Source organism: Rhinatrema bivittatum, chromosome 5, assembly GCF_901001135.1.
Source record: "Rhinatrema bivittatum chromosome 5, aRhiBiv1.1, whole genome shotgun sequence".
Classification (NCBI taxonomy): Eukaryota; Metazoa; Chordata; class Amphibia; order Gymnophiona; family Rhinatrematidae; genus Rhinatrema; species Rhinatrema bivittatum.
In genome coordinates this window covers 38,339,818-38,362,903 of record NC_042619.1, presented here as the reverse complement: position 1 = coordinate 38,362,903, position 23,086 = coordinate 38,339,818, and the positions used below count along the sequence as shown (strand labels likewise).

The 23,086-nt window shown below is 41.6% G+C and overlaps 1 protein-coding gene across 1 annotated transcript in view; it reads left to right on the top strand.

Annotated features, from left to right (window-relative positions):
- The window catches only part of DLG2 (discs large MAGUK scaffold protein 2), a 2,548,136-nt gene that overhangs the window by 1,628,980 nt on the left and 896,070 nt on the right, over positions 1-23,086 (top strand). The window contains exon 12 of the mRNA XM_029602231.1: positions 10,735-10,876. Within this exon, the coding sequence (XP_029458091.1) occupies positions 10,735-10,876 (142 nt within the window). The remainder of the gene's footprint in view (positions 1-10,734; positions 10,877-23,086) is intronic.

Sequence of the window (23,086 nt, the reverse complement as noted above, 5' to 3'; positions counted from 1 at the left end):
ATACAGGTACTGGAACCAGGCAGGAACTGTAGCAGGATGCGGGTACTGGAACCAGGCAGGAACTGTAGCAGGATACAGGTACTGGAACCAGGCAGGAACTGTAGCAGGATGCGGGTACTGGAACCAGGCAGGAACTGTGGCAGGATACAGGTACTGGAACCAGGCAGGAACTGTGGCAGGATACAGGTACTGGAACCAGGCAGGAACTGTAGCAGGATGCGGGTACTGGAACCAGGCAGGAACTGTAGCAGGTTGCGGGTACTGGAACCAGGCAGGAACTGTAGCAGGATCCAAGTACTGTAGCAAGCTGGCAGGAACCAGGCAGGTACTGTAGCAAGCAGGCAGGAAACAGGCAGGTACTATAGCAGGAACGGAGCGACGAAGCCAAGTGGGTCACTCCGGGGCACAGCGCAACAGGAAACCGGAAAGCTAACCCGTTGCAAGGCAAAGACTGGATGGCCGCGGCCAGCTTATCAAGGCCGTGGTGTCTGACGTCAGGATTTGGGCGGAGTCACCACTGGCGGGAAACGGCCTAGAAAAGCGCCCAAGTGGCGCGCATGCGTGCCTAAGTGCAGAGCGTCTACGGAGGAGCTCGCAGCGGCGCAGCCCCAGCGGGAACGCCGCCCCAGGCCGCAAACTAGGCCTCAGGGAACCGGAGGTAAGGGTCTGGCTGCGGTGCTCGCGGCCAGGACAGCAACAACACTGACATTTGTAATCATGCATGTATTATTTAAAATACACTTACCATGCATATGTATGCTCCTAATTGTAAGCGGCTACTCGAGCAAACGTGGATCGTGTATCTTCCATAGGACTTTGTCAGCTTTAACGTGTACAGGGAAGCGGATTTTAAAACATGCTTGTGTGAAGGCCATGCTCAGTTTTCCCAAATAGTCCATCAATTTGCCCAGTCCATCTCAAGGTCATCCAGACCCCTCTGTTATTCAGCACTCATGCCCCCACTCTATTGACCCAGACCCGTCTCCCAGTTGATTTAGACCTAAACACAGATTTATGAAGATTTATACCTCATCAGGAACAGAAATAAACATATGCAGCTAACAGCCCTCTGCTCGCTGCAGTTTTAAAAATCAGCTCCATGGTGAGACCGCACATTGAGTACTATGTACAATTCTGGTCGCCGCATCTCAGAAAAAATATAGTTGCACTGAAGAAGGTGCAGGGAAAGGTGACCAAAATGATAAAGGGGATGGAATGGCTCCCCTATGAGGAAAGACTATAAAGGTTAGGGCTGTTCAGCTTGGAGAAAAGACAGCTGAGGAGGATATGATAGAGATCTATATAGTCATGAGAGGTCTAGAATGGGTAAATGTGAATCGTTTATTTACTCTTTCGGATAATAGAAGGACTAGAGGACACGCCATGAAGTTAGCAACTAGCACATTTAAAACAAATCAGAGAAAATTCTTTTTCACTCACTGCACAATTAAGCTCTGGAATTTGTTGCCAGAGGATGTAGTTAGGGCAGTTAGTATAGCTGGGTTTAAAAAAGATTTGGATAAATTCTTTGAGGAGAGGTCCAGTAACTGGTATTAATCAAGTTGACTTAGGGAATAGCCACTGCTATTACTGGCATTAGTAGCATGGGATCTATTTAACATTTGGATACCTGCCAAGTACTTGTAACCTAGCTTGGCCACTGTTGGAAACAAGATGCTAGGCTTGATGGACCCTAGGTCTGACCCAGTATAACAATTTCTTATGTTATTATGTTCTAAGTATATGCATATTATTGTAACTAGTTCAGTATTGGTGGGCCCTTATTACTGTGGCATGGTTGGCGCCACCTAACACACGAGCCAGCTAGGCCCACATCAACAGCTGACGGATGCGCACTATGGTTGGACAGGTTGGAGCTTCATCTATACCAGATGCCTTCACTGCAGGTTCAGTCCTTGGGTTCTGGAGCCAGCAGATCTTAAGCTGGGTCCCTCGGGCGGTCAGGCAGATGAGTGTCCAGCGATAGACCGAGGTCAGGTCTGGCAGCAGACAGAAGCTCTCTTAATCTCTTTAACAGACACTATACTTTTGAATCTTGATAAAAAACAACCCGGTCTACTCATTCTCCTCGATCTATCAGCCACATTTGACACGGTGAACCACTCAACACTTCTGGATCAGCTATCTGACATCGGCATCAAAGGCACTGCTCTCAGCTGGTTCAAGTCTTTTCTACATAACAGATTTTACAACGTCAGAATCAACAATAACGAATCACACCCCATCTGCTCTTCTCTGGGAGTCCCTCAAGGCTCATCCTTATCCCCCACCCTCTTCAACATTTATCTTTTACCGCTCTGCCAGCTCCTCACCAAACTAAAATTAACTCACTACATCTACGCAGACGATGTGCAAATATTCATCCCGGTTACTGAATCTCTACAAAAAAACACTAGAATTCTGGAACAACTGCCTCCAAGCCATCAACAACCTGCTCATGAGCCTTAACTTAATCCTTAATTCCAATAAAACCGAAATACTACTCGTCTCACAGGACGGTAGCTATGCAATGTCTAACATACTCCCTACTAGTCAACCATCCTTTTCTTCTCAAGTTAGAAACCTCAAAGTCATCATGGACAATCAACTAAACCTAAAGAGATTGATCAATAACACCACTAAGGATGGCTTCTATAAATTTGCTAGTCCTAAAATGGCTCAGACTGCTCCTCCACTTCCAAGACTACTGTTCAGTCCTCCAGGCAATCATTTTCTCAAAAATTGACTATTGTAATTCTCTTCTACTCGGCCTCCCAGCTAACACCATAAAACTCTTACAAATGCTTCAAAACGCCTCAACCAGGATTCTGACTAAGACCAACAAAAGAAATCATATTACCCCCATCTTGAGAAACCTACACTGACTCCCAATCAAGTTTAGAATTACTTACAAAGTACTAACAATCATACACAAATCCATTCACAAGCTCATTCCACTGGAACTCAATATTCCTTTTCGACCACACATACCCTCCAGACCGGTGAGAGCAGCTTATAGAGATACTCTCCTCGCCCCACCCATCAAAACCTCTTTAAATAAATGAACTCTATCCACAGAGGGCCCCGCGCAATGGAACTCTCTACCTCCAGAACTCCGGCAAGAACTATGCCCGATCACCTTTAAAAAGAGACTCAAAACTTGGCTATTCGAACAAGCTTTTAATTTATGCTAATAATTCTCTCTTACCTCACCTTACTTTCCTACAAACTATTCTATCAGATTCCATCAGATTATATTTCAGTTTAGCGTTCCAACTCTTCAGTCAACCAATCCAAATATGTGCTCCATGTACCGGGACTTTAATTATTCCAGTACGCACCTAGATCTTTAGCCAGGTTAGTCTTAGCTCCACAATAGAATCTTATTACTTTATTATTTATTCGTTGTATGTTATTCCCCAGTTCCTTTTGATCCAAGTTTATCTCCCTTGTTCAATGTAATCGCATTATTACATGCTTGTTAATGTTCTAATGTAAACCGAAGTGATATGTAACTTTGTTACATGAATTTCGGTATATAAAAATGTTAAATTAATTTTATTTATTTATTTATTTATTTATCAGAGATAGGCCAGAGGTTCAGGCAGGCAGCAGACAAGGCATAATCTGATCTGATCCAAGGCAGAAGGATGTTGCGTTTTATGGCTTGTGACAAGGACCTGCAAGCCATGCTACTTACCCGACGCTGCCTTTATCTTCTTCGCAGCAGGATGCCACCAGGTCGGCAAGACACCACTGGCCTCTCTTAATGCACAGCGCACCGAAGCTGGAACATTTAAAGGGCCTGTGACTGGAAAACCCCTGTGGCACCCTTAGAAAACATCATCTGCCTTCTCTATATAAGGCTCCCTCCCCGCAGGTTAAGCCAATCTCACCCCAGCTTGAGAGTCCACAGATACAACAGAAGGTCAGGTCCAGGAGGTACTCAAGCAAGGTCAAGATCCAAAGCAAAGGTCAGAATCAGGAAGGTCAAGCAAAGAGACAGACAAGGAGAAATGGAGCAAGGACCAGATGAAGATATGGGCATGGCAGGACAAGGGGGACAATGACGAAGCGAGGCAAGGGGAGGCAGAAACACAGAACAAGGCAGGAAGGCAGGAACATTGGAACACTGGAATTCAGGAAGACAGAAACAAGGAACACAGGAAGGCAGGAACAAGGCAACATGCAATGATGCCTCAAGGCACAGCAGGAGACCTGTTGCTGAGGCGTGTGATGCTTCTCTGAAGGAGTTTTAAGTAGAGTGATGCCATTGATATCATCATAGGGCACTGTGGCTGCCTTCCCACCAAAGGCCCTTTAAGATTGAGGACCTCGAGCACACGCACACCTAGAGGAAACGGGGAGGGGTAACAGCAGGGCGGTGTCTGAGAATCACTGAGCAACTTTTGTAGTTCCAAGTGGCCTCCCGGCCAAGGGAGGCCTCAGACAGCATCGAGGGTGATTGAGGCACTCCCGCGGGACCATCCTGCGAACTGCCAGTCGTAACAATTATAAAATATACATATGTCCACTCCCAAACATACGCACGTATGTATGATTACCCAGGAATACCAACAAAGCATTGAAAGTGCGTATTTCAATGCATTAAAATCATGTACTTTTCCTATTTTATAAACCTACACGCAAAACAATTGTGACATGCTTACCTAAAAATCTTATTTACGTGAAGGAGTCAGTATATTTTAAAAGATGCGCTGATATTTGAATTCACCAGTTAGCCAAAACCTCCACCAGTTCACCCATTCCTTCTCCAGGTCATCAGGACCCACCTCGTTCTTCACTCTGAACTCACCCCAGTTCATTCAGACCTCCCAACCAACTAATATTAAACAATAGAGGAGTCTAATATCAATTGTGCAAGATAATTGGCAGCTGTAAAATTACACAAATAAGTTGACAAATGTACATGTATTAGTCTCATATAGCAACGTGTTTGTGTAACTCTTGGCTCCACCCCAGAACACCCTTAGACTGCCCCTTTTTTGTGTGCAACAGCAAAAATACATTCTTATATTTGATGTATATAAAATAGCACGTATGCGAGTAGAAGCTAATTGTGTGTGTATGTGGTAATTTTATGCATGTAACTCCTTTGAAAATTCACCCCCAATTGTAACAAGGCTCTTACTTTGGTGATAATCAAGCAGAATCAATCTCTTCAATAGCAGAATGAGATATTCTTAAATAGACTTAAAAGCTAAAGATAATAATAATTGGACTGCCTTCCGGTACCTAACATGTCTTTCTTAGATTCCAAAGAAGGAAAGATGAGTCCTCTGTTAGCTCAGATTCTGGGCAATGTTTTCGAACGGCTGCTGTGAGTTGATAAAATTTATAGGACTAATAAAAGATTTCATTGCATAAAACAGTATAATTAGATTTCAGCCTGGCCACTCAGCTTCTGACCTATCTTCTGTGAAAGCGCCGCAGCCTCCTTTGGTAACCGTGGAGAAGCTGGGTTGTTTGGATTGCTGAATCTAACAAAAATATGGTAATACAGATCAACATATTTTTTTTTTCAATCATTTAACTGAAAATCGCATGAAGAAGCTTGCTGTACTGGAGAAGAAGTTTGCCAGGCAGAAAGCTCAAACCTTAGCTATGCTCACTGTTAAATTCTGAATAATACCAGATAAGCCTTTTAAGTTTTCTTTAACTATGACCAAGCCAAAAGTTTTCTTAATACCAAATAAATATGTATGTGTTTACCTCTGCTGGAAGTTCAGAAGATCAGGCTAACCTTTTCAAATGAGGCAGAAATAGGAAGATTTACTTTCAAATGAAGAATGATCTTTAATATATAACACCTGATCCTGCTTTAATATTCATTTTTAAATTATGATTTCTACTTTATCGTATGTTGATGTCACCTTGCTGTCGTGAAGGTCTAGAAATATAGCTTAATTGTGATGGCAAGGCTTTTTAGTTTATTAAATATTTTGTAGGGGCTGGCTCAACCCTTGCTTGTTATTTCCAGTGAGCTGATTATAACAAAACCAAAAGCCATCTCTCAATCCTTATCTTCACTTGGATTTCGAGACTCCGTCCTTTCTTGGTTCACTTCATACCTCTCCCATCCCACTTTTAGTGAGTCCTCCGGTGGAGTCTCTTCTGCTTCCATTCCACTATCGGTTGGTGTGTCTCAGGGCTCTGTTCTCGACCCTGTTCTCTTCTCTTTCTGTACTAATTCCCTTGGTGCTCTGATCTCTTCCCATGGCTTTCAATACCATCTTTATGTTGCTGATTCCCAGATTTACACCAGAAATTTCATTTAGGAATCCAATTCTAGATCTCAGCCTGCTTTTCTGACTTTGCTGGCTGGATTTCCTATTGTCACTTAAATTCAACATGGCCAGGCAGAACTCCTTATCTTTGCCCCCAAACCCACTTCCCTTCTTCCCCTTTACTCTGTTTCTGTGGATAACTGTGTCATCCTCCCAGTCCCCTCGGCCAGTAACCTTGGGGTCATCTGCAACTCCTCTCGCTCCTTCTCTACATATATCCAAAACTCTCCTTAAATATATAATTTCTCTGTAACTTCACTAAAATTAGCCACTTCCTTTCTGTACACTCTACCAGCACCCTTTTCCTCTCTCTCATCACGTCCTACTTAGACTACTGCAACCTGTTCCTCATAGGTCCCCTATTGAACCATCTCTCTTCACTACAATCTTTCCAAAATTCATCTCTGTGACTTATCTTTTGCCAAATTCACTACACCCATATGAGCCCTCTTCTCAGTTACTACATTGGTTCCCTACCCATTTGTACAATTAGTTCAAGCTCATTTTACTCACCTACAAGAGCCTTTACTCTGCAGCTCCTTTATTTTATTTATTTAAACATTTTTATATACCGGCATTAGTTGTGGACATCATGCCGGTTTACATCAAAACTGGTAAAGTATGGAAATTACATTTTAACAGGGAATTAGAAACTGGGAGGAGGGTACATAATTAAATAGGATAGACGAGAAATAACAGTAACATTAACATTAACATGGTTCCTCGGTGTGAACGAGGAGAGAGGATAACAACATATGGCTCCTCAGTATGAGGAAGATGGAACAGACGCAATGTGGTCTATTTTTTATTGGAGGAGGTGTGAGTTTTTATTCTGGGTAGGCATGTTTGAACAACCATGTTTTCAATTTCTTTTTGAAGTTGTTCATACATGGTTCAAGGCGTAGGTCAGGCGGCAGTGTGTTCCAGTGAGTGGGACCTGCTATGGAAAGAGCACGGTCACGTGTAGAGGTGAGATGGGCTGCTTTAAGGGAGGGCACAACTAGGGTGCCTTTATTGGTCGTTCTAGTCGGTCGATTGGACTGGGTGGTTGTGAAGGGTAGGTCTAGCCAGTTGGAGTTGTGGGTGTAAATTGCTTTATGCATTATGGTGAGTGTTTTGTAGATAATACGAGAGGCTATGGGGAGTCAGTGTAGGTCTCTGAGTATAGGGGTGATGTGGTCATATTTACGAGAGTTTGCAATGAGTCTCGCTGTGGCATGTTGTAACATTTGTAGAGGTTTGATGGAAGAGTAAGGGAGTCCTAGAAGAAGAGCATTACAATAGTCTAATTTGGATGATATGGTGGCCTGTATGACTGTACGAAAGTCTTGGGTGTGAAGAAGGGGGTCTGAGTTTTTTAAGTACGTTGAGTTTGAAAAAACAGGCTTTGAGAATGGAGTTTATGTAGTTCTTCATGCTTAGTTGGTGGTCAAGGAGAACTCCAAGGTCTCTCACAGCTGGTTGTGTTGAGAGGAGGTGGAGTTTGGAGGTACCCGATGGCAGAGGTGGTACCCGATGGCGGAGGTGGCTTAGAGGCTCAGGCCCACCCACTTAGCATTGACTGGCGGCCCGAGAAGAGAAGCCCTGTTGCAGGGCCCCCGTGAACAGGCCCAACGCTGCCAGACAGGCACAGCCAGCAAAGAGGGGTGGCATCCCTGGAAGCTGCTGGTGGACCCTTTTCCCACCAGTGACCAAAGAGAGGAGGCGGCCCGCAAGGCTGCTGATGACTTCCACCCTACCGGCGTCCTGGACAAAAAAAAAAGGCCTGGGAGAACACCGGTGGATACCGTCCTATCAGCGGTCGAAGAAAGGAGGCGTGTTCCCGAATTTCACTCAGCTGAGCTTGTTGGACTGTTGGCATCTCCAGCAGGCCTCTCTTGTGGGGACCGCAGTGCATGACAGGTGCTGTAAACCCGCAGAAGGTCATTTGCCCATGGGAAAGAGTTCATGACCAAGAGATTGTGAACTAATAACAGCTATTTTATAATTTATTTGTGCGTGGACAGGGAGCCAATGTAGTGTCTTAAGCACGGGGGAAATATGTTCATGTATATATTGGTGATAAAACTGATGAAATGTGGGGACTGGCTATTATTCTGTGCTAAGTTGCTAAAATAGCACCAGTATACAATATACATATTTGTATAACCACAGACCTTTAAAGGATAGCCAGGGAGATAATAATTGACCCTGTTTCCTAGCCCAAGCTACTTCCAAAGTCACCCACAGTTTATCAGTTGGATTGGCAAAACATATGAGTATACATTTTAAACATATTGTCCAATAATATTACTTAAAAGCAGGAAGACTGAGACCTCCTTTATCTTTCAAATTGGATAACACTCTCCTAGACTCTGGGCTTTTTACCTTTCCGTTCAGAGAAAAATGTATGTGGTATTTTTATAGGTAACATATCTAATAAAAAAAATAATACCCAAGGCAGAACATTCATTGTGACAGAAGCTAACCTCCCAATCCATGAGATGGTGTAAGGAGACCATGCTGCCAGATCTTGTTTGAGCTGGTTTAAAAGTGGAGCAAAATTCAAAGAAAACAGATTCTCCATATTTCCAGAAATATGGCCTTCTAGACCATCGGGGGCAGGGGAGGAGGGGCCGCCACTGCCACGCACATGCTTTCTACTTTATTTTCATTTTAGGGGCCTGGCTTGAAACGGGGGTCAGCAATGATCCTCGCTCAACCTCCCCGTTTGGCCGCGGGAAATTGTTTGGGTGGCCAGTGGCCCTTTAAGACAATGGCGATTCTGTGGGATTGGAGCCGCCATCGCATTAAAGGGCCACTTGCTGCCTTCTTTTGTGTTAAACCGAACTAATTCTCATCACTCCTGAAAACAACAACTATCACACTCATAAGTCAAACATCACCCTATCTTCTCAAGTCAGAGACCTAGGAGCCATTATTGACAACAACCTGAACCTGAAAGCTTTTATAAACCGCACCACCAAGGATTGCTTTTATAAACTACAAGTATTAAAAAGAGTTAAGCCACTATTCCACTTTCAAGACTTCAGAACCATACTTCAAGCAATAATCTTCGCAAAATTAGATTATTGCAACGCCTTACTTCTGGGACTCCCATCTTCATACACCAAACCCCTTCAGATGGTACAAAACACAGCAGCTAGAATACTTACAAATTCTAAAAGAAGAGACCATATCTCACCCATCTTAAAAAATCTTCACTGGCTCCCCATCCAAGCCAGAATCCTCTACAAATCCATCACCTTCATCTACAAGTCTATTCATAACTACACCTTCCTGGATCTTCATTATCCGCTCAGCCTTTACACCTCTCAAAGACCGATTAGAGAAGCCCATAGAGGATCCCTCCAGCTACCGAATACAAAATCCACCAAACACACAACAGCAAGAGATCGGGCATTCTCGACAGCTGGACCCTCACTTTGGAACTCCATCCCCACAAATCTGCGCCTAGAACCCTGCCTACCAACATTCCGCAAAAGATTGAAGACCTGGCTTTTCCAACAAGCCTTCCCGGACAATTCATAACCACCTCTAACTCCTGTAAGAATGTGACTGTAAATATTCATTAAGTTATTTATTTTATCCCCATACAATTCTTTTACTCCCCACTGTTCCTCTTTTTTCTCCATCCCAGTTATTCCACCCCTGGTTTTTTGTAACTGCTTCCCCTTTGCACCAGTTTAGTTCTACTGTTCTTTGCACCCCTTGTTTGTATGTAAACCAGCATGATGCGACTTGTTCATGAATGCCGGTATATAAAAAACCTAAATAAATAAATAAATAAAATAAAATAGTGTTTGGCCATGACACAAACGAATGTGCCATTGAGCCACGATGTGTTTTTGGGGGGAGGGAATCCACTATCGTGGCGAACCCCCCCCCTGCAATGGTGGGACCCTTCCTGTGAAAAAACATCACGTTTGATTCTAGGCCTTAATTAGTTAGCCGGCTAACTGTAACCAGCTAACTTTAGAACAGCTGTGTGACTCGACTAGACTTAGCCAGCTAAATCATCCAGATAACTGAATATCAGAGTTAGCCAGTTAACTTAGCAGGCTAACTCAACTCCTCCCAGTTACACTCCTGAACTGCTCCTAACTTATCCAGCTAAATTCTAGCCACTTAACTTATTAGCCAGCTAGAATTTAACTGGATAAAGGTTGAATATAGCTGGATAAACTTTGTAGATGCATAACTATTACATTATCCATCTAAATGACTTTTGAATATGGACCTCAGAATTTACAAATGCTTTAGCTTTCACATTCTCAAAATACACTACACTGAGCCAGTATTGTAGCATTTTATCTCTTTCTGTTGTGTTTCTATCCCATACTACACATTTTGGGTATAGCATTATAGTATAACCAACTTGCTTGTAAATGCATTGTTAAGAATCAATGTTTGTTTTAATTATCAGCATATTCACCACCAATGGAAAATCACATTATCACCTCTGGCAACAATGGCACTTTGGAGTACAAGTCTTCTCTGGCACCCATCTCACCGGGAAGGTACTCCCCACTTCCAAAGCACATGCTTGTGGAGGACGACTACACCAGGTCAGATATCCCTGGGTGCTTTCATTATTGACCACACTACTGTGTTGCTATTGCGGTGAGCATGCTAACAAGTCCATGTTATTCTGTGCATTTCATTGGTACACGGAAATGAGGCAGCTACAATAGATCCCATTCCGGTCAGTTCCTCTGAAACAAATGTGATGGGAGTTGATTGTTCTTGCTTTCCATGTCCCAACTGGGTGACTCTGTCAAGAGAAATCTCATATTCCTTTGTTCTGTTTATTCTGTCATTTGTTATTAGAATAAACATCCTCCCACCCCCTAGGCCAGGTTGAAGGCTAATTAATAAAAAAAAACAAAAAACCAGAAGCTAGCTGCCATAATGTTGTAAAACAAGGCACTGTTATGTAAGGCTGTGAAAATATTTATTAATATTCTTTTATTTATGCTCAGAGACTTTGGATGCTTGCTCTTCTCTTCCCCTCTCTGAAGCCATAATCTAGGTTTTTAAATACAGATGTTAAAAAAAAAAAACTAGGGGGAGAGGATTATGTCAAGCTGCATTGATAATGAAGTAAAATCAAAAGCATATATATTTTTTCCACACTTTTTCTCCTTATTTGAATTTTAATAAACACCCAACAAAAGCACATTTTCACTTTAGTGTAAGAACAGCCTAAACGCAAACGTCATTGTAAAATAATTTTCCTGTGTTATATCTTGTGAAATTATACCTGTTTTTATGCTGGTGATATATTTTTTATTTTCTTGATAGTAGATTTTAAGGCAGAGATCTGGAAGGAGAATCTCCGACGAACAGGGCTTGCTGTAGAGATACGTCTGTACTGGGATTTAATCACATTTCAGGATAAAACAACATTTTTTTTTATATTGTTGGCTAAGAAGAATCTGAATATCCTTGAGTTGATAGCCATTGGACCCTGGTCCATGCTGCTATGCAGCAATAATTCGATCATGTGACACCCCCCCTTCCTCCCGCTATTTTATTCCTTGGAAGGGTCTGTGTGTGATCTTTTCCCACATACTCAGTCAGACATACAATTCTCTTCCTTGACACATCAATTGATATTAACTTTGCCTTACTGTACTGAATCGACAAACATGACAAGCTGGAGTCTCTATTAATGTGCTGTGCCAACTTTAATAATAATTCAACCAGCACTGCAGTGCATTTGTGCTTTACAAGAAAATTTTTAGCAATCTTGGACAATTATTAATTTCTTAAAATATAATCTATAGGAATTAATTAGATACATTTTCTCAAAATAAATTCCCTTTTTTTTTTTTTTTACTGTATAAAGCATTTTTTTTAACTGGGCTTGTTTTTATCATTTATATTATATTTTATACATATTCCATGCTGTCTTGAGTTTTTGAACTCGAGATGAATCCCAGAATACAACAAATTATCACCTGGACTTCTTTGGATCCTTGCATGCTCCTGACATCTCTAAATCACGCCTGTACCTAGAGAATATGCTAAGGCAATTGTGACTTTGTGCATTAATTTGTTGCATGTTAACCCAAGCTGTAATTTATAGCATGCATGGCAACAACTGCTTTCTTATTGGGTCACCCTTGAATAGGAGGTCTCAGATTTCAATGTTCTATTTAAAACTGGGTTAAATAAACTTAGAATGTGATATTGTCATTATTATGTGGGTAGTTTGAAGACTGTATTTTATGGAAAATTGTTTCCAGTTGAGGAATTTTGCTGTTGGGTTTGATCCTATGGCAGACCAAATCATTGGTGAAGCTATTGGTTTAAAAAAAGCCATAAAAAAAAACAAACTGTAATACTTATCAACAAAGTTTATCACTATGTAAAAACAATCAAAAACCTGGATATTTTCCTTTAATGACCTATTTAGTCATGACAGCATTGTAAATACTGCTATTTTAAATTGTTCTGTTAACAAAGCCGCTGGTCATCATTGCAACAGTGCTACGTAGTTGTAAACATTTTATTTTTAAAAACATGCATGTCCCTCACTGGAATTCCCATGCTACGACTTTATATGGTAGACATGGCTTCAGTGTAATGAAGAATACTCTTCATATAAGGTTATAAACAATTTGATTCTGTATTCAGTACATTCACAGGCACACAATGCCCATAGACGAGGTTTGTGCAACTGCACAGGACCCACTGCATAGGTGAATCCTTTTTTTGTTTTGTTTTTAAATCTCGTATTAAAATGTGAACAACTTCCCTCAAAGCATTTTATTTTTTGTATTTTGATGGGTTGATCAGTTTTGAAGCTGTTAGGCATTTCGAATGGTTTGGATTTGTCCCCGCTTTACAGGTGCGGGTTTTGCTGAGTAGATTAGCGTGTACTGCTGCAGGTGAAGGTGCCTCTGTGGTGTAACAAAGGTGTGCATTTGTGCCAGAAACATTAGAAAATACAGTGTTAATTTTTCTGTTTAATAAACTATGTCATCTGGTAAACTTAGCTGCACTATTGGGGGAGCAGGAATAATCACAGGGGATATGATGTAAGTGATCTTTTATCATTTTTTGTCTTTATACATGGTTTTGTACTTTGCACCTCAATGATACCAATTAAAAGCACATTTTACTTGTACAGTGTTCTTTATGTTCTTTATTTCAAATGAATATTGGATATGGATCAGATTCAGAAGGTGTGCAACATTCTGATTGTGCAGTTAAAAGCATTAAGTGGAAAAGGGTTGCCCATATTTGAAGAAAAGAGTGAGTTTTTGAATTCTTTACCTCTAGGCAATCTCTCATAAACATTCGTTCAAGATGAGCTCCATCATAATCCATGTCTCCCGCTCCCTGTTCCAAGAAATAGCTCTCAGGTGAATCCAGAAGGCAACCAGTAGCCTCGACATCAGCATCCTCCACTGTGTTGGAGGAGAGGCTTGGTGGATTCTAGGAAGCAGAGAGTTTTCAGAGCAAAAGTGGATCAAGATTGTTTTTAGTAATGGATGCAGGGCCAGCTCTAGGGTGAATGGCGCCCTGGGCAGAAATCACTGATGATGTCTGCGCCCCACCCCCACTCCCAGGCACTGTCTCCCTTCTTCTCCTCCCTCTCTCTTTTCCACACCTCTCTCCATTCATTCTATCTCCATGCCCTCTCCTTCTCACCCTGCATGCACTCTCCCACACTTCCCCCTCCCTTCTTTCCCCTCCTTCCATCCATTTGCTCCTCTCGCTCTTCTCCCCTCCTGCCAGGTATTCCTTCCCCTATCTCACCTCTTTTCTGGCATTGTCTCCTCCCTCCCTCCTTCCTGCCTGCCTAGGCCCAGTTGTTTCACTCCCCCTCACTCATGGCTGGTGCTCCTCCTATCCTGGATCCTGGACTGCTGGAATCACTTATGGGGCTCTGAGAAATCTTTTGTGAACGGGCCCCTCTTTTATTTTTTGCAGATTGAACAACCCACAGCCCCATCTCACCCCACCCACTGATACCCCCAGCCAATCTAACACTTTCCACTCAATTGCTGTCCTCCTCTCTCAATGCCTGCTTGGCCTCCCCCACCCATCCCCAAGTCCCAGCTGCACCCCCACACCACCCAAATCTCAGAATCCCTGTGCTCCCCCATTTTCTCCTCCCACAATCCAAATGCCACGCTCCCCTCTCCAGCCTCCCAGTCACAACTGCCTCCCAATCTCCAGGTCTCCACTCTTCCCTTCCCTCCCCCCACTAAGAGCTTCAGACAAGCCTCTTCCTATGCTTCTTACAAGTAATATATACAGTGCATCCCCACAACAGATAGCAGTATATTGGAAAAGGTTTTTCACTTTCATGTAGAGATTTCTTTTCAAGAATTTAGCTCACTAGGAAACTCTGAATGACCCTGAGGTCGATATTCAAACAGATTTTCTGGCTAACTTTTGGAGATAGCTGGACAAAATCCCCAGCTATCTGTTCCCTAGCTAAATTTTTTCTCTGTTCCCTAGCTACATTTTGCCTATGCAGATTGTTTTCTGGACAAAATTTAACCTCTCCCCCCGCCCCCCAAAAAAGGGGGGGGCACTGGGGATTTTACTGGAGCATTGTTTCACTTTATATCGGCAGCGCTGCCCAACGTTGCCTCAATAACTCTGTCCGGGTAAACAGCAGTCCTAAAGTTACTTAGACAACTTTGTGTAGGCATCCTTAGACCAGACATTCAGCTGGCATGGCTTCAGCCTTAGTATGCAGATAAAGTTACCCAGAATTGTCCAGGTCAGTTTTGCCTGGAGATACGGCCAGCTGAATATTGACCTCTATGAAATTGCACATATACACTCACCTATACAATAGAGCCACCTGAAAAACCTTTGCAGCTAACTTGGACCCAGCAGCATGTCCGTGGGTTTTTCCCCCACTCCTGTTACTCAGCAAGTGGATGTAGAAGCACAGTGGTCAACTCCATGGCACCTGCAGGTGGTCAGACTCGCAGCCATTTGGAAGACGCCACCCCACTTTCCTGCTCCAGCTGTTGCTTCAAACATGGCTGCTTCTTACTCTGTGCCGTGCCATGGCTTCATTTCTTTCTTTCTGTGCCCATGCAGTTTAAACAGCTCATCAGTGAACTGTGCAGCTATGGATAAAGAGCAGAGGTACCAGCACCAAGAGCAGCATCCGTGTCTTCCTCGTGAAAGGTACAGGGGGTGCATAGGCTGCTGGCAATTTCAATGCGGCCGACCCTGGGAACACCCGTATCTTTAAAAGGGAGAACTGTCTTTTGTGCCAGGCCTACCTCTTCTGCCCAGCCCACTAGCTGATCCAGCCCAGCTAGTGATATCAGTGTTGCCCCTTGACTCAACGCCCTGGGTGACCACCCAGATTGCCCTTCCCAAAGGCCGGCTCTGCAAGGGGGGTATGGGACTAGAATTCAACAGACATTTTCCTTTGAAATATAATTTATCTGTGGGATAAATTCAAGCACCTTCAGATTAAGTATTACCCTTTGATTTATGAATCTGGGCTTCTGGCAGAAAATTAGAAGATATCTCTTCTTTTCCTTATAGCAGGGGCAACTGTTTTTTTTATTTCAAACCCACTTGCACAGTAAGATCAGCATTTGGGCACTTGTTCAGTAGAGTGTGTCACGTCCCTTTCCCCAATGTCACTGTGGGGACTAGGGATGTGCATTTGTTTCATTTGTTTAATTCGTTTCATATGTTTCCCATTACATGTCAATTAGATGTGCATTCGTTTCATATGTTTCATACATTTCATATTACATGCTTGTATAGGAAACGGATGAAACGAATGCACATCCCTAGTGGGGACCCATATCCTATAAGAGATTATGAGGGGAGGGGACACCTAAAATAAGAGGGGCTATACATTCTGTGCATGAGAGTAGGACGGAGCCTGCAGATCATATGAATCCCTCTGCTTAGGGTCCTTCGTTTTCAGTTTAAGCCAATTTTTACCCATAAATTCCTGGATTTTTCCAAAGACGACAATCGGTTTAAAAGTCTCCATTTCCTCTTGTACAGCATTCAAAGATGAATAGACTACCATGGCCCTAATATTATTGCCCCAAGGAAAAAACAAAACTGGGTCATTCTGCAAAAACCTGATAATATAATACATGCCAATACTTCTTAGTTATGGCTATAATGTTTCCTTGACCTATGATTAAAATATTGCATGGCATCTACGATTCAAATGGGTGTCATGCAGGTATGAGATCTATTTGACAATTTAACACGCAAGCTCGATGTGTGAATGAAGATTAGACAGGAGTATAAGCAGTGTTTGGAATTGTCTCCTAGCCTGTTTGAATTATCTTTATAATATATTCAAAACATTCAAAGTTCTCCTCCAATAGAAAACTATGGATAAAAAACCTGATAGTAGGCCAAAAAGAAAAAAAAACATATAAAATACATTTGCAAATATTTTTTTCCTGAAAATCAGCTTTACACAATTGCATGCTCCTCTGAGGACAGAGTTTGCAAGTTGTAGCCAAGTCCACAGAATTTTAAAACAAATTCACACCAACCTGGAAACTATCAAAACAGATGAAAATCAGGTATTTCAATTATACCACCAAGATGTAAGTATCTTTGAATCTAGTTAGAAGAAAATTGGACTGGTAATTTTAAGCTTAGAATCAGAGGCGCTTGTCATTTGCCATATTTGAATGAGCTGCTGGTTTAGAAACTGAAACTGAGCAAGTACTTAAGTCTCCACAATGCGTTTGCCTATGGCCTACCTAATTTCTAGACAGAATGTAGTGGCTAGCAGTCCTCGTTAACTGGATTGCAATGTAGACTTGTAAACTTGAAGCTGTCTCAGTGATGTCATGGATCTCCAGCTCTATCATGTATAAAGGAGCCTGCCTCCTGCAGACCTAATCAGTCTAACCTATAATGTACAGAAACACTTTCACTGGGTAATTCTAAATTTAAATCGATACGTATAGATTTCTTTAAATTTAGAGCTACCCAGTGATTTCTGTACATTACACCTTTCAAATCTGACGGAGGCAGGTTGCTTTATATATGATGGATCTGAACCCATATACATTTTTTTGAAGCCCTGGCCTGTTATATTCCCACTAAATCCTCCTAAATTATTCCAGTTTCTTGCTCTTTCTTTCAAGTATTTTATTGATCTCACATTTGTCCCCTGAAAAAGTCTTTCTGCGTGTTCTTCCAATTGGTATCAAGTCATGTGTTATTTTCACCATTCTGTCTCGTTAAATACACCTCCCTTTCCTTTGGCAGTCTTTTTGCATTCATGTATTCCTTAAGTTCAGAGGCTTGCCTGTTTGACTCACCCGCTCTCCTGTTCACCAGTCTGAAATCTCAACGTTTTATGTGCTTGCATTTGTATAATTCCTTTCTCCATCTTTGTAACATTTGCATTGTCAGGCATTCCACTCTCCTCCCCTGCATTTTACTTTCTTGCCTCTTATCCAGGTCTCTCTTGTGAAATAGATTATGGACTCAATGAGTTCTGTTAAGAAAAAAAGGGAACGTGCCAGATTTAAAGTCAAGGGGCAGGGTGGGATTTACATGACTCAAGGGAATTGGCCCACTGATACAGAATCTCTGGATCACTGCTTCAAATCTGGATCAAGTTGATAGTGGCCAAAAGTCATTTACAGTCTGAAAATCTTTTGCCCAGTGACCAGTGTACACGTGTTGACATCTGGAAACCAATCACCATCATCATCTGATAATAATGGGCACCACTGCCAGCAGCTGTAGCAGAGGAATGAACTATTATAGGGGCATGGAGGCTGAATCACTCGCTGGCATCTACTAGTGGTTGCAGAACACCCCCGAAGCACATTGGCAAAGCAGATTGGGGAAGCTTGCACCATCACCCATGCTGTACTCGTTTTATGAATAAATGGAGGACTTTCGTATATCCAGTGCTGCCAATCTAGCAACATTCGTGCTCACTAAATTCACTACAAAATTTATAAAGAAAAAAGAAGGTATCAAATTAAAGACTAGGTGAAGGTCCCATACTGCTATTTAAATAACTTTCAGAGCATGCCTCTTTGTCATCATTCATAAAATGATTTCAAAATTGCACAGGCTGGATAATTTGCCAAACATTTCTAGTGTTTTGGTGCAACTTTATACTACACAGTAATTTTAAGAAAGATTTTTTTCTTTTGAGCCTTAAATTTGGAATGCAGCAAAATGTATTACACATGTAAAATGCAATAAATTGCTTTTAGGATTTTTGCTCCATTCTTCAATCTTGACAATAGATGCAAAAAGGATCAGACCTGAATGACAACTAGATAAAATGAAAGTCTGTAATACCATGATTAACTTCAAGCTCAGGATTGTATTTCCCTAAATTTGACCTCATTACACAATTTGGTAAGAGTTAGAGGAGATGGAATCTTTTCAATATATTCCTCTTTTCTCTGATAACCTGTATAAGCATTATTTTGAAAAGAAAAACATTAAGATCATTTAAAAGAGACAATGTTGCATAAATTTCTCATGTAGGCAAATGAATTTATGTCCCCTTAGTTGTTGCAATCATAAACCTGAGACTATAAATGAATGACCCTAGGGAATCAATTTTTTATCAATATGTGACATTAATTACCTCTCTAGAGAATTCCTGGTGCCTTGATTATACAATATCATGACATCTTCGGCTGAGTCATCATCAATAGGGCAAACCCCTATGTCATGCTATATGTCAATCTCTCATCACAAATGGAGAAACTTTCAAATTACTATATAAACTCTATTTTTATTTATTCAAGCGTATGCATAGACTGGAAGCATGATTAGGTATCCACAAACTTAGACATAAACCAGTTCTGATACATAGAACACTAAATTAAGCCATCTTCTATTCAAATAACACTGTGGCTCGATTTGTGGCTATATTCCCTCTTGGGCTGTGAAAATATATTATTTTCTTTTTGTTGAATTTAAATACCCTTCCACCTCCCAGGGATTTAGAAAGAACTATGATCCTATCAGGTTCATTAAAGTCCAAGCCAAGTCTATCTGAGCAGAGCACATGCTGAGAACATGAGAAAGGCCAACTTCTTCGCAAAAATGGAGGCTCTGTTCTAACTTATGATCAGGGACCATAGTGCCTTTCTATGGCATTGCTAGTTTTAGCCATGTAGCAATAGGTATAGTGCTAAGAGTTTTCGGGACCTTGTGAGAATGATCAGATCAAACAGTTACTAGAGGCTAAAACTCTTAGCGCTATACCTATTGCTACATGGTTGATTACCATTCAGTATACTGCTCATCTGCTCCACTACTTCATTTACTGACTGCTAGTTTTACGACATACTCTGCCAAACAACTGGAACTATGAACTGTAATCCTGAGGCAGGTCAAAAGATGCAGCACCAAAAAGAACTCAAGTTCATTTGGAGGAATATTCAGGGGGACGTGAAGAAAGAGGTCGGTTGATCGTCCATGACAGTTAAAGTTGATGGAACATTATGACTCTCTATTGACTCCGCAAAAAGGAAGTGGTGGCCACCACATCCACAAGGTCCAGTATAGCAGGGTTGCAAGAAGGCGCCAATATGGATTCTAGTAAGTATTTTCTGTTTGCTAAATTTTATCTAGGCATACATTGTACCTAAATTTGATATTAACAAAAAATGGAACAGATAGTTCTGTGGAAAGCAAAACAGCTGCAGTTCAAACTTGACCAGTTAATGAGAATGTGTTGTGGAATAGGTTTGAGTGTTGCATTAATTTGAAAGTCATGCCTATACCATTTCATATCAAGCTTTGATTAAGATATACATTTAGCAATAAATAATCTTCAAGCAGTGGCTTGAATTTCTACTTTTTTAATTATTGCAGCTTTGTCTTAGGTGCTAAGGAACAGATGTCCACAGGAGAAACACAAAGCCTTTGCAGATACTGGGACCAGTCAGAATATTCCAGATGCTAATGTGGAGTGAAATCAGATAAGACTTTCCACCAATCTTTTTAGATTAATCTTGTAGGCTAAGCACTGTGTAATCTTAACTATTAATACAGCAGAAATCTCTATTGGGAACAGAAGCATCAGCAAGTTCTGTTAGTATTCAATGAAGCTTTGAGGGGGAGGAGAAAGTCTTGGAGGCGGAATGGATAGAAAGTGCAGAATTAACAGAAAAAAAAAAAGGAAGAACTGAGAAATGATAGAAGTGTACAGAACAGGCCAAGCATAGCACAGGTCTGATGCTTTCTAGAAAAAAAAGAGAGCGCGAATATTTTTTAAATTTAATTTCACAGGTGCCGTCTGTCCGGAGACCGAGATTTCGGAGAGGCCATGAAATGTCACTGTGTCTACAAACGGGACCGTCCAGGACTTGATGCCATGACAAAAGTGCGTGCACCACCTGAGTTGGAGAAATTAGAGAAACCTGGGTACCCCCTGGAGCTCCCAAGGTGAGAAGAGGATGACATCCTTGACCAGGCTGTGGGTGTGGGAGCAAGTTAAAGGATCTGCCATCTTGGTACACCAGTTCCTCATGTAGGAACCAGGGAGGAATGTTCTAGAGAGATTACTAGACAAACAGAACTAGTGAAAGAACATGGGGCATACATTTGTATCTCTTGACAGCCAGGGTTTCTTAGAGGAATCATTTCCCTTTGTAAAGAAATTGTATCTTCTGAGACAAGAAAAGAATAGAAAGGAGAATGGGCAAGGAATTATTAGACGAGCAATATCATAAAGAAAAGAAACATCTCCTCTCCCATTTTATTTTGTGATGGTGGTATGTATGATTAGAGCAGGGGGTCTCAACCCAGTCATCAGAACACCCCTAACCAGTCAGGTTTTCAGGATACCCACAATGAATATGCATGAGAGAGATTTGCGCCCAATGGAGGCAGTGGGTGCAGATCTGTTGTACGCCTATTCATTGTGGACATCCTAAAAACGTCACTGCCTAGGTGTGTCCCAAGGACTGGGTTGAGAACTCCTGGTTTACAAGGTAGAATGCCTTGTGGATGTGGATGCATACGTTCAATAGTACTCATTGACTTTTCAAATCAGTCATAATAAGGCATGAACTATGTCTCTAAAAGATGACCTTGCAACAATACTATCAAGGCGATTTTTAGGTGTATGCAAGAAATGTTAACTGACACGAGGAGAGCACATCTACGAAAGAAGCAAGAAAGACACGCCATCCCCAAACAATGTGCTTCTGGCCTGCATGACTCTACAATTTGGCTTTTTACCTGTGTAGGCATACCCAATCCAAAAACTGTAACTTATAGTTTCATAATTATAATGTAGCAGAACTCTGACCTTTTATAAGGGTGCATAGAAAAGTGCAATATTCCTAACTTATTTTGCCAAATACAGATGTTATCCTGGTTATGGTGAGCACAAGAAACTAAAGGTTCCTCTTTTAAATGTTGCTGTCTCGGAAGGAAGTTATTAAATCAATAATATCATCCTCCTGGTCTTGGCTATCCAGTACAAGGAGGGATGTAATTGTTTATTTTAATAAAAATTGGCTTCCGTCTAGCTGCTGTTGTTAGTGTGATGCTTCCATTAGGGAATTAGTTTCCTCACCTAGTTTTTTTTAAAGGAGCGATTCATTTATCTTGTAAGATGAGTCCATTATATTTAACTAAGGACAATAATTCCTAACCGGCTCACGTTTACTTTCTTGCACATACTCTGGATATTGTGGAAGTATGGCAGGAGATTTTTCTCTCTTACATACAGTGTATGCTTTCCAGTAACAAGTGTTTTTGATACTGCTGATGCCAAGCAAAGTATATTCCATTTATATACATTTTAGTTAATGAATGTGGCTCAGGTTTAGTATCCTAAAACCTGAGCCACATTTTGGGATTCTCAGACTGTTAAATGATAGACTGCATAGCATTGTATATTTTCCTAAGCATGGATTAGATGAATAGTCAGAAGATAATTAATAACTTAGTTATCTGACCCTTCTATTTTGATGAATACTGTCTAAGGCCCGCGATTTTAGAAAAATCACGGGCCTTTGTGAATTGCGCGGTACTGGGGGGCAGGGGGGGCAAAGTGGGCGGGTGGGCCTGCGAAAGGTGGTGCTATTGGGCGCGAGAAAGGTGGTGCTATTGGGCGCGTTACTGGCGGCGATAAGGGGCCTTACCTTTTCGCCGAGAGAAATGTCTTCACCGCATCCGCCCCGGTGCCACCCAATTCCTCCCCTTCCGGTGCCGACTGCACCCCGACTCCGCCCCGATCTAGCTATCACGTGCAAAAGCTATAGAAAATGACCCCCTAAGTTAAGGAATAGTTACAAGAAAGATAATATGTAGGGAATATTTTCTTCACTCCTGGTCATAGTCCAAGTTATCTAAACATGATGAGCATATTTTAGAAGAGCTGGCATTTTTATTTTTGCATAATAAAGTATACTGTATAACGAGAAAGGAGCATGGCATATTTTTTCACCACACTGTGGTGATATGTCACATGAAACCTGCTTAATCACATTTTAATACTGTAATTTATTCAGTTTCTATATGCTTCTTTAGCTTCATATGTAGATTCATGGCATATTAGATCATGAGCAATATTAAACAAATCTGCTTTGTTCTCTACCTGAACTGGAACCAAGAGATTCAAAGTAGAATGAACCAGCATGGCATCCCGAAAATACATACGCAACTAAAGCTTGGAAAGTGGATCCTGAGCTCCTGAAGGACATTCCCTATGATCCTTAAAGAAAAAAAGTTTTTAAGGGCTACCAATTGTAGTATACAGAGAACCTTCCTTTGGAGTAGAAAATATGTTGTCTTGTTTGGCA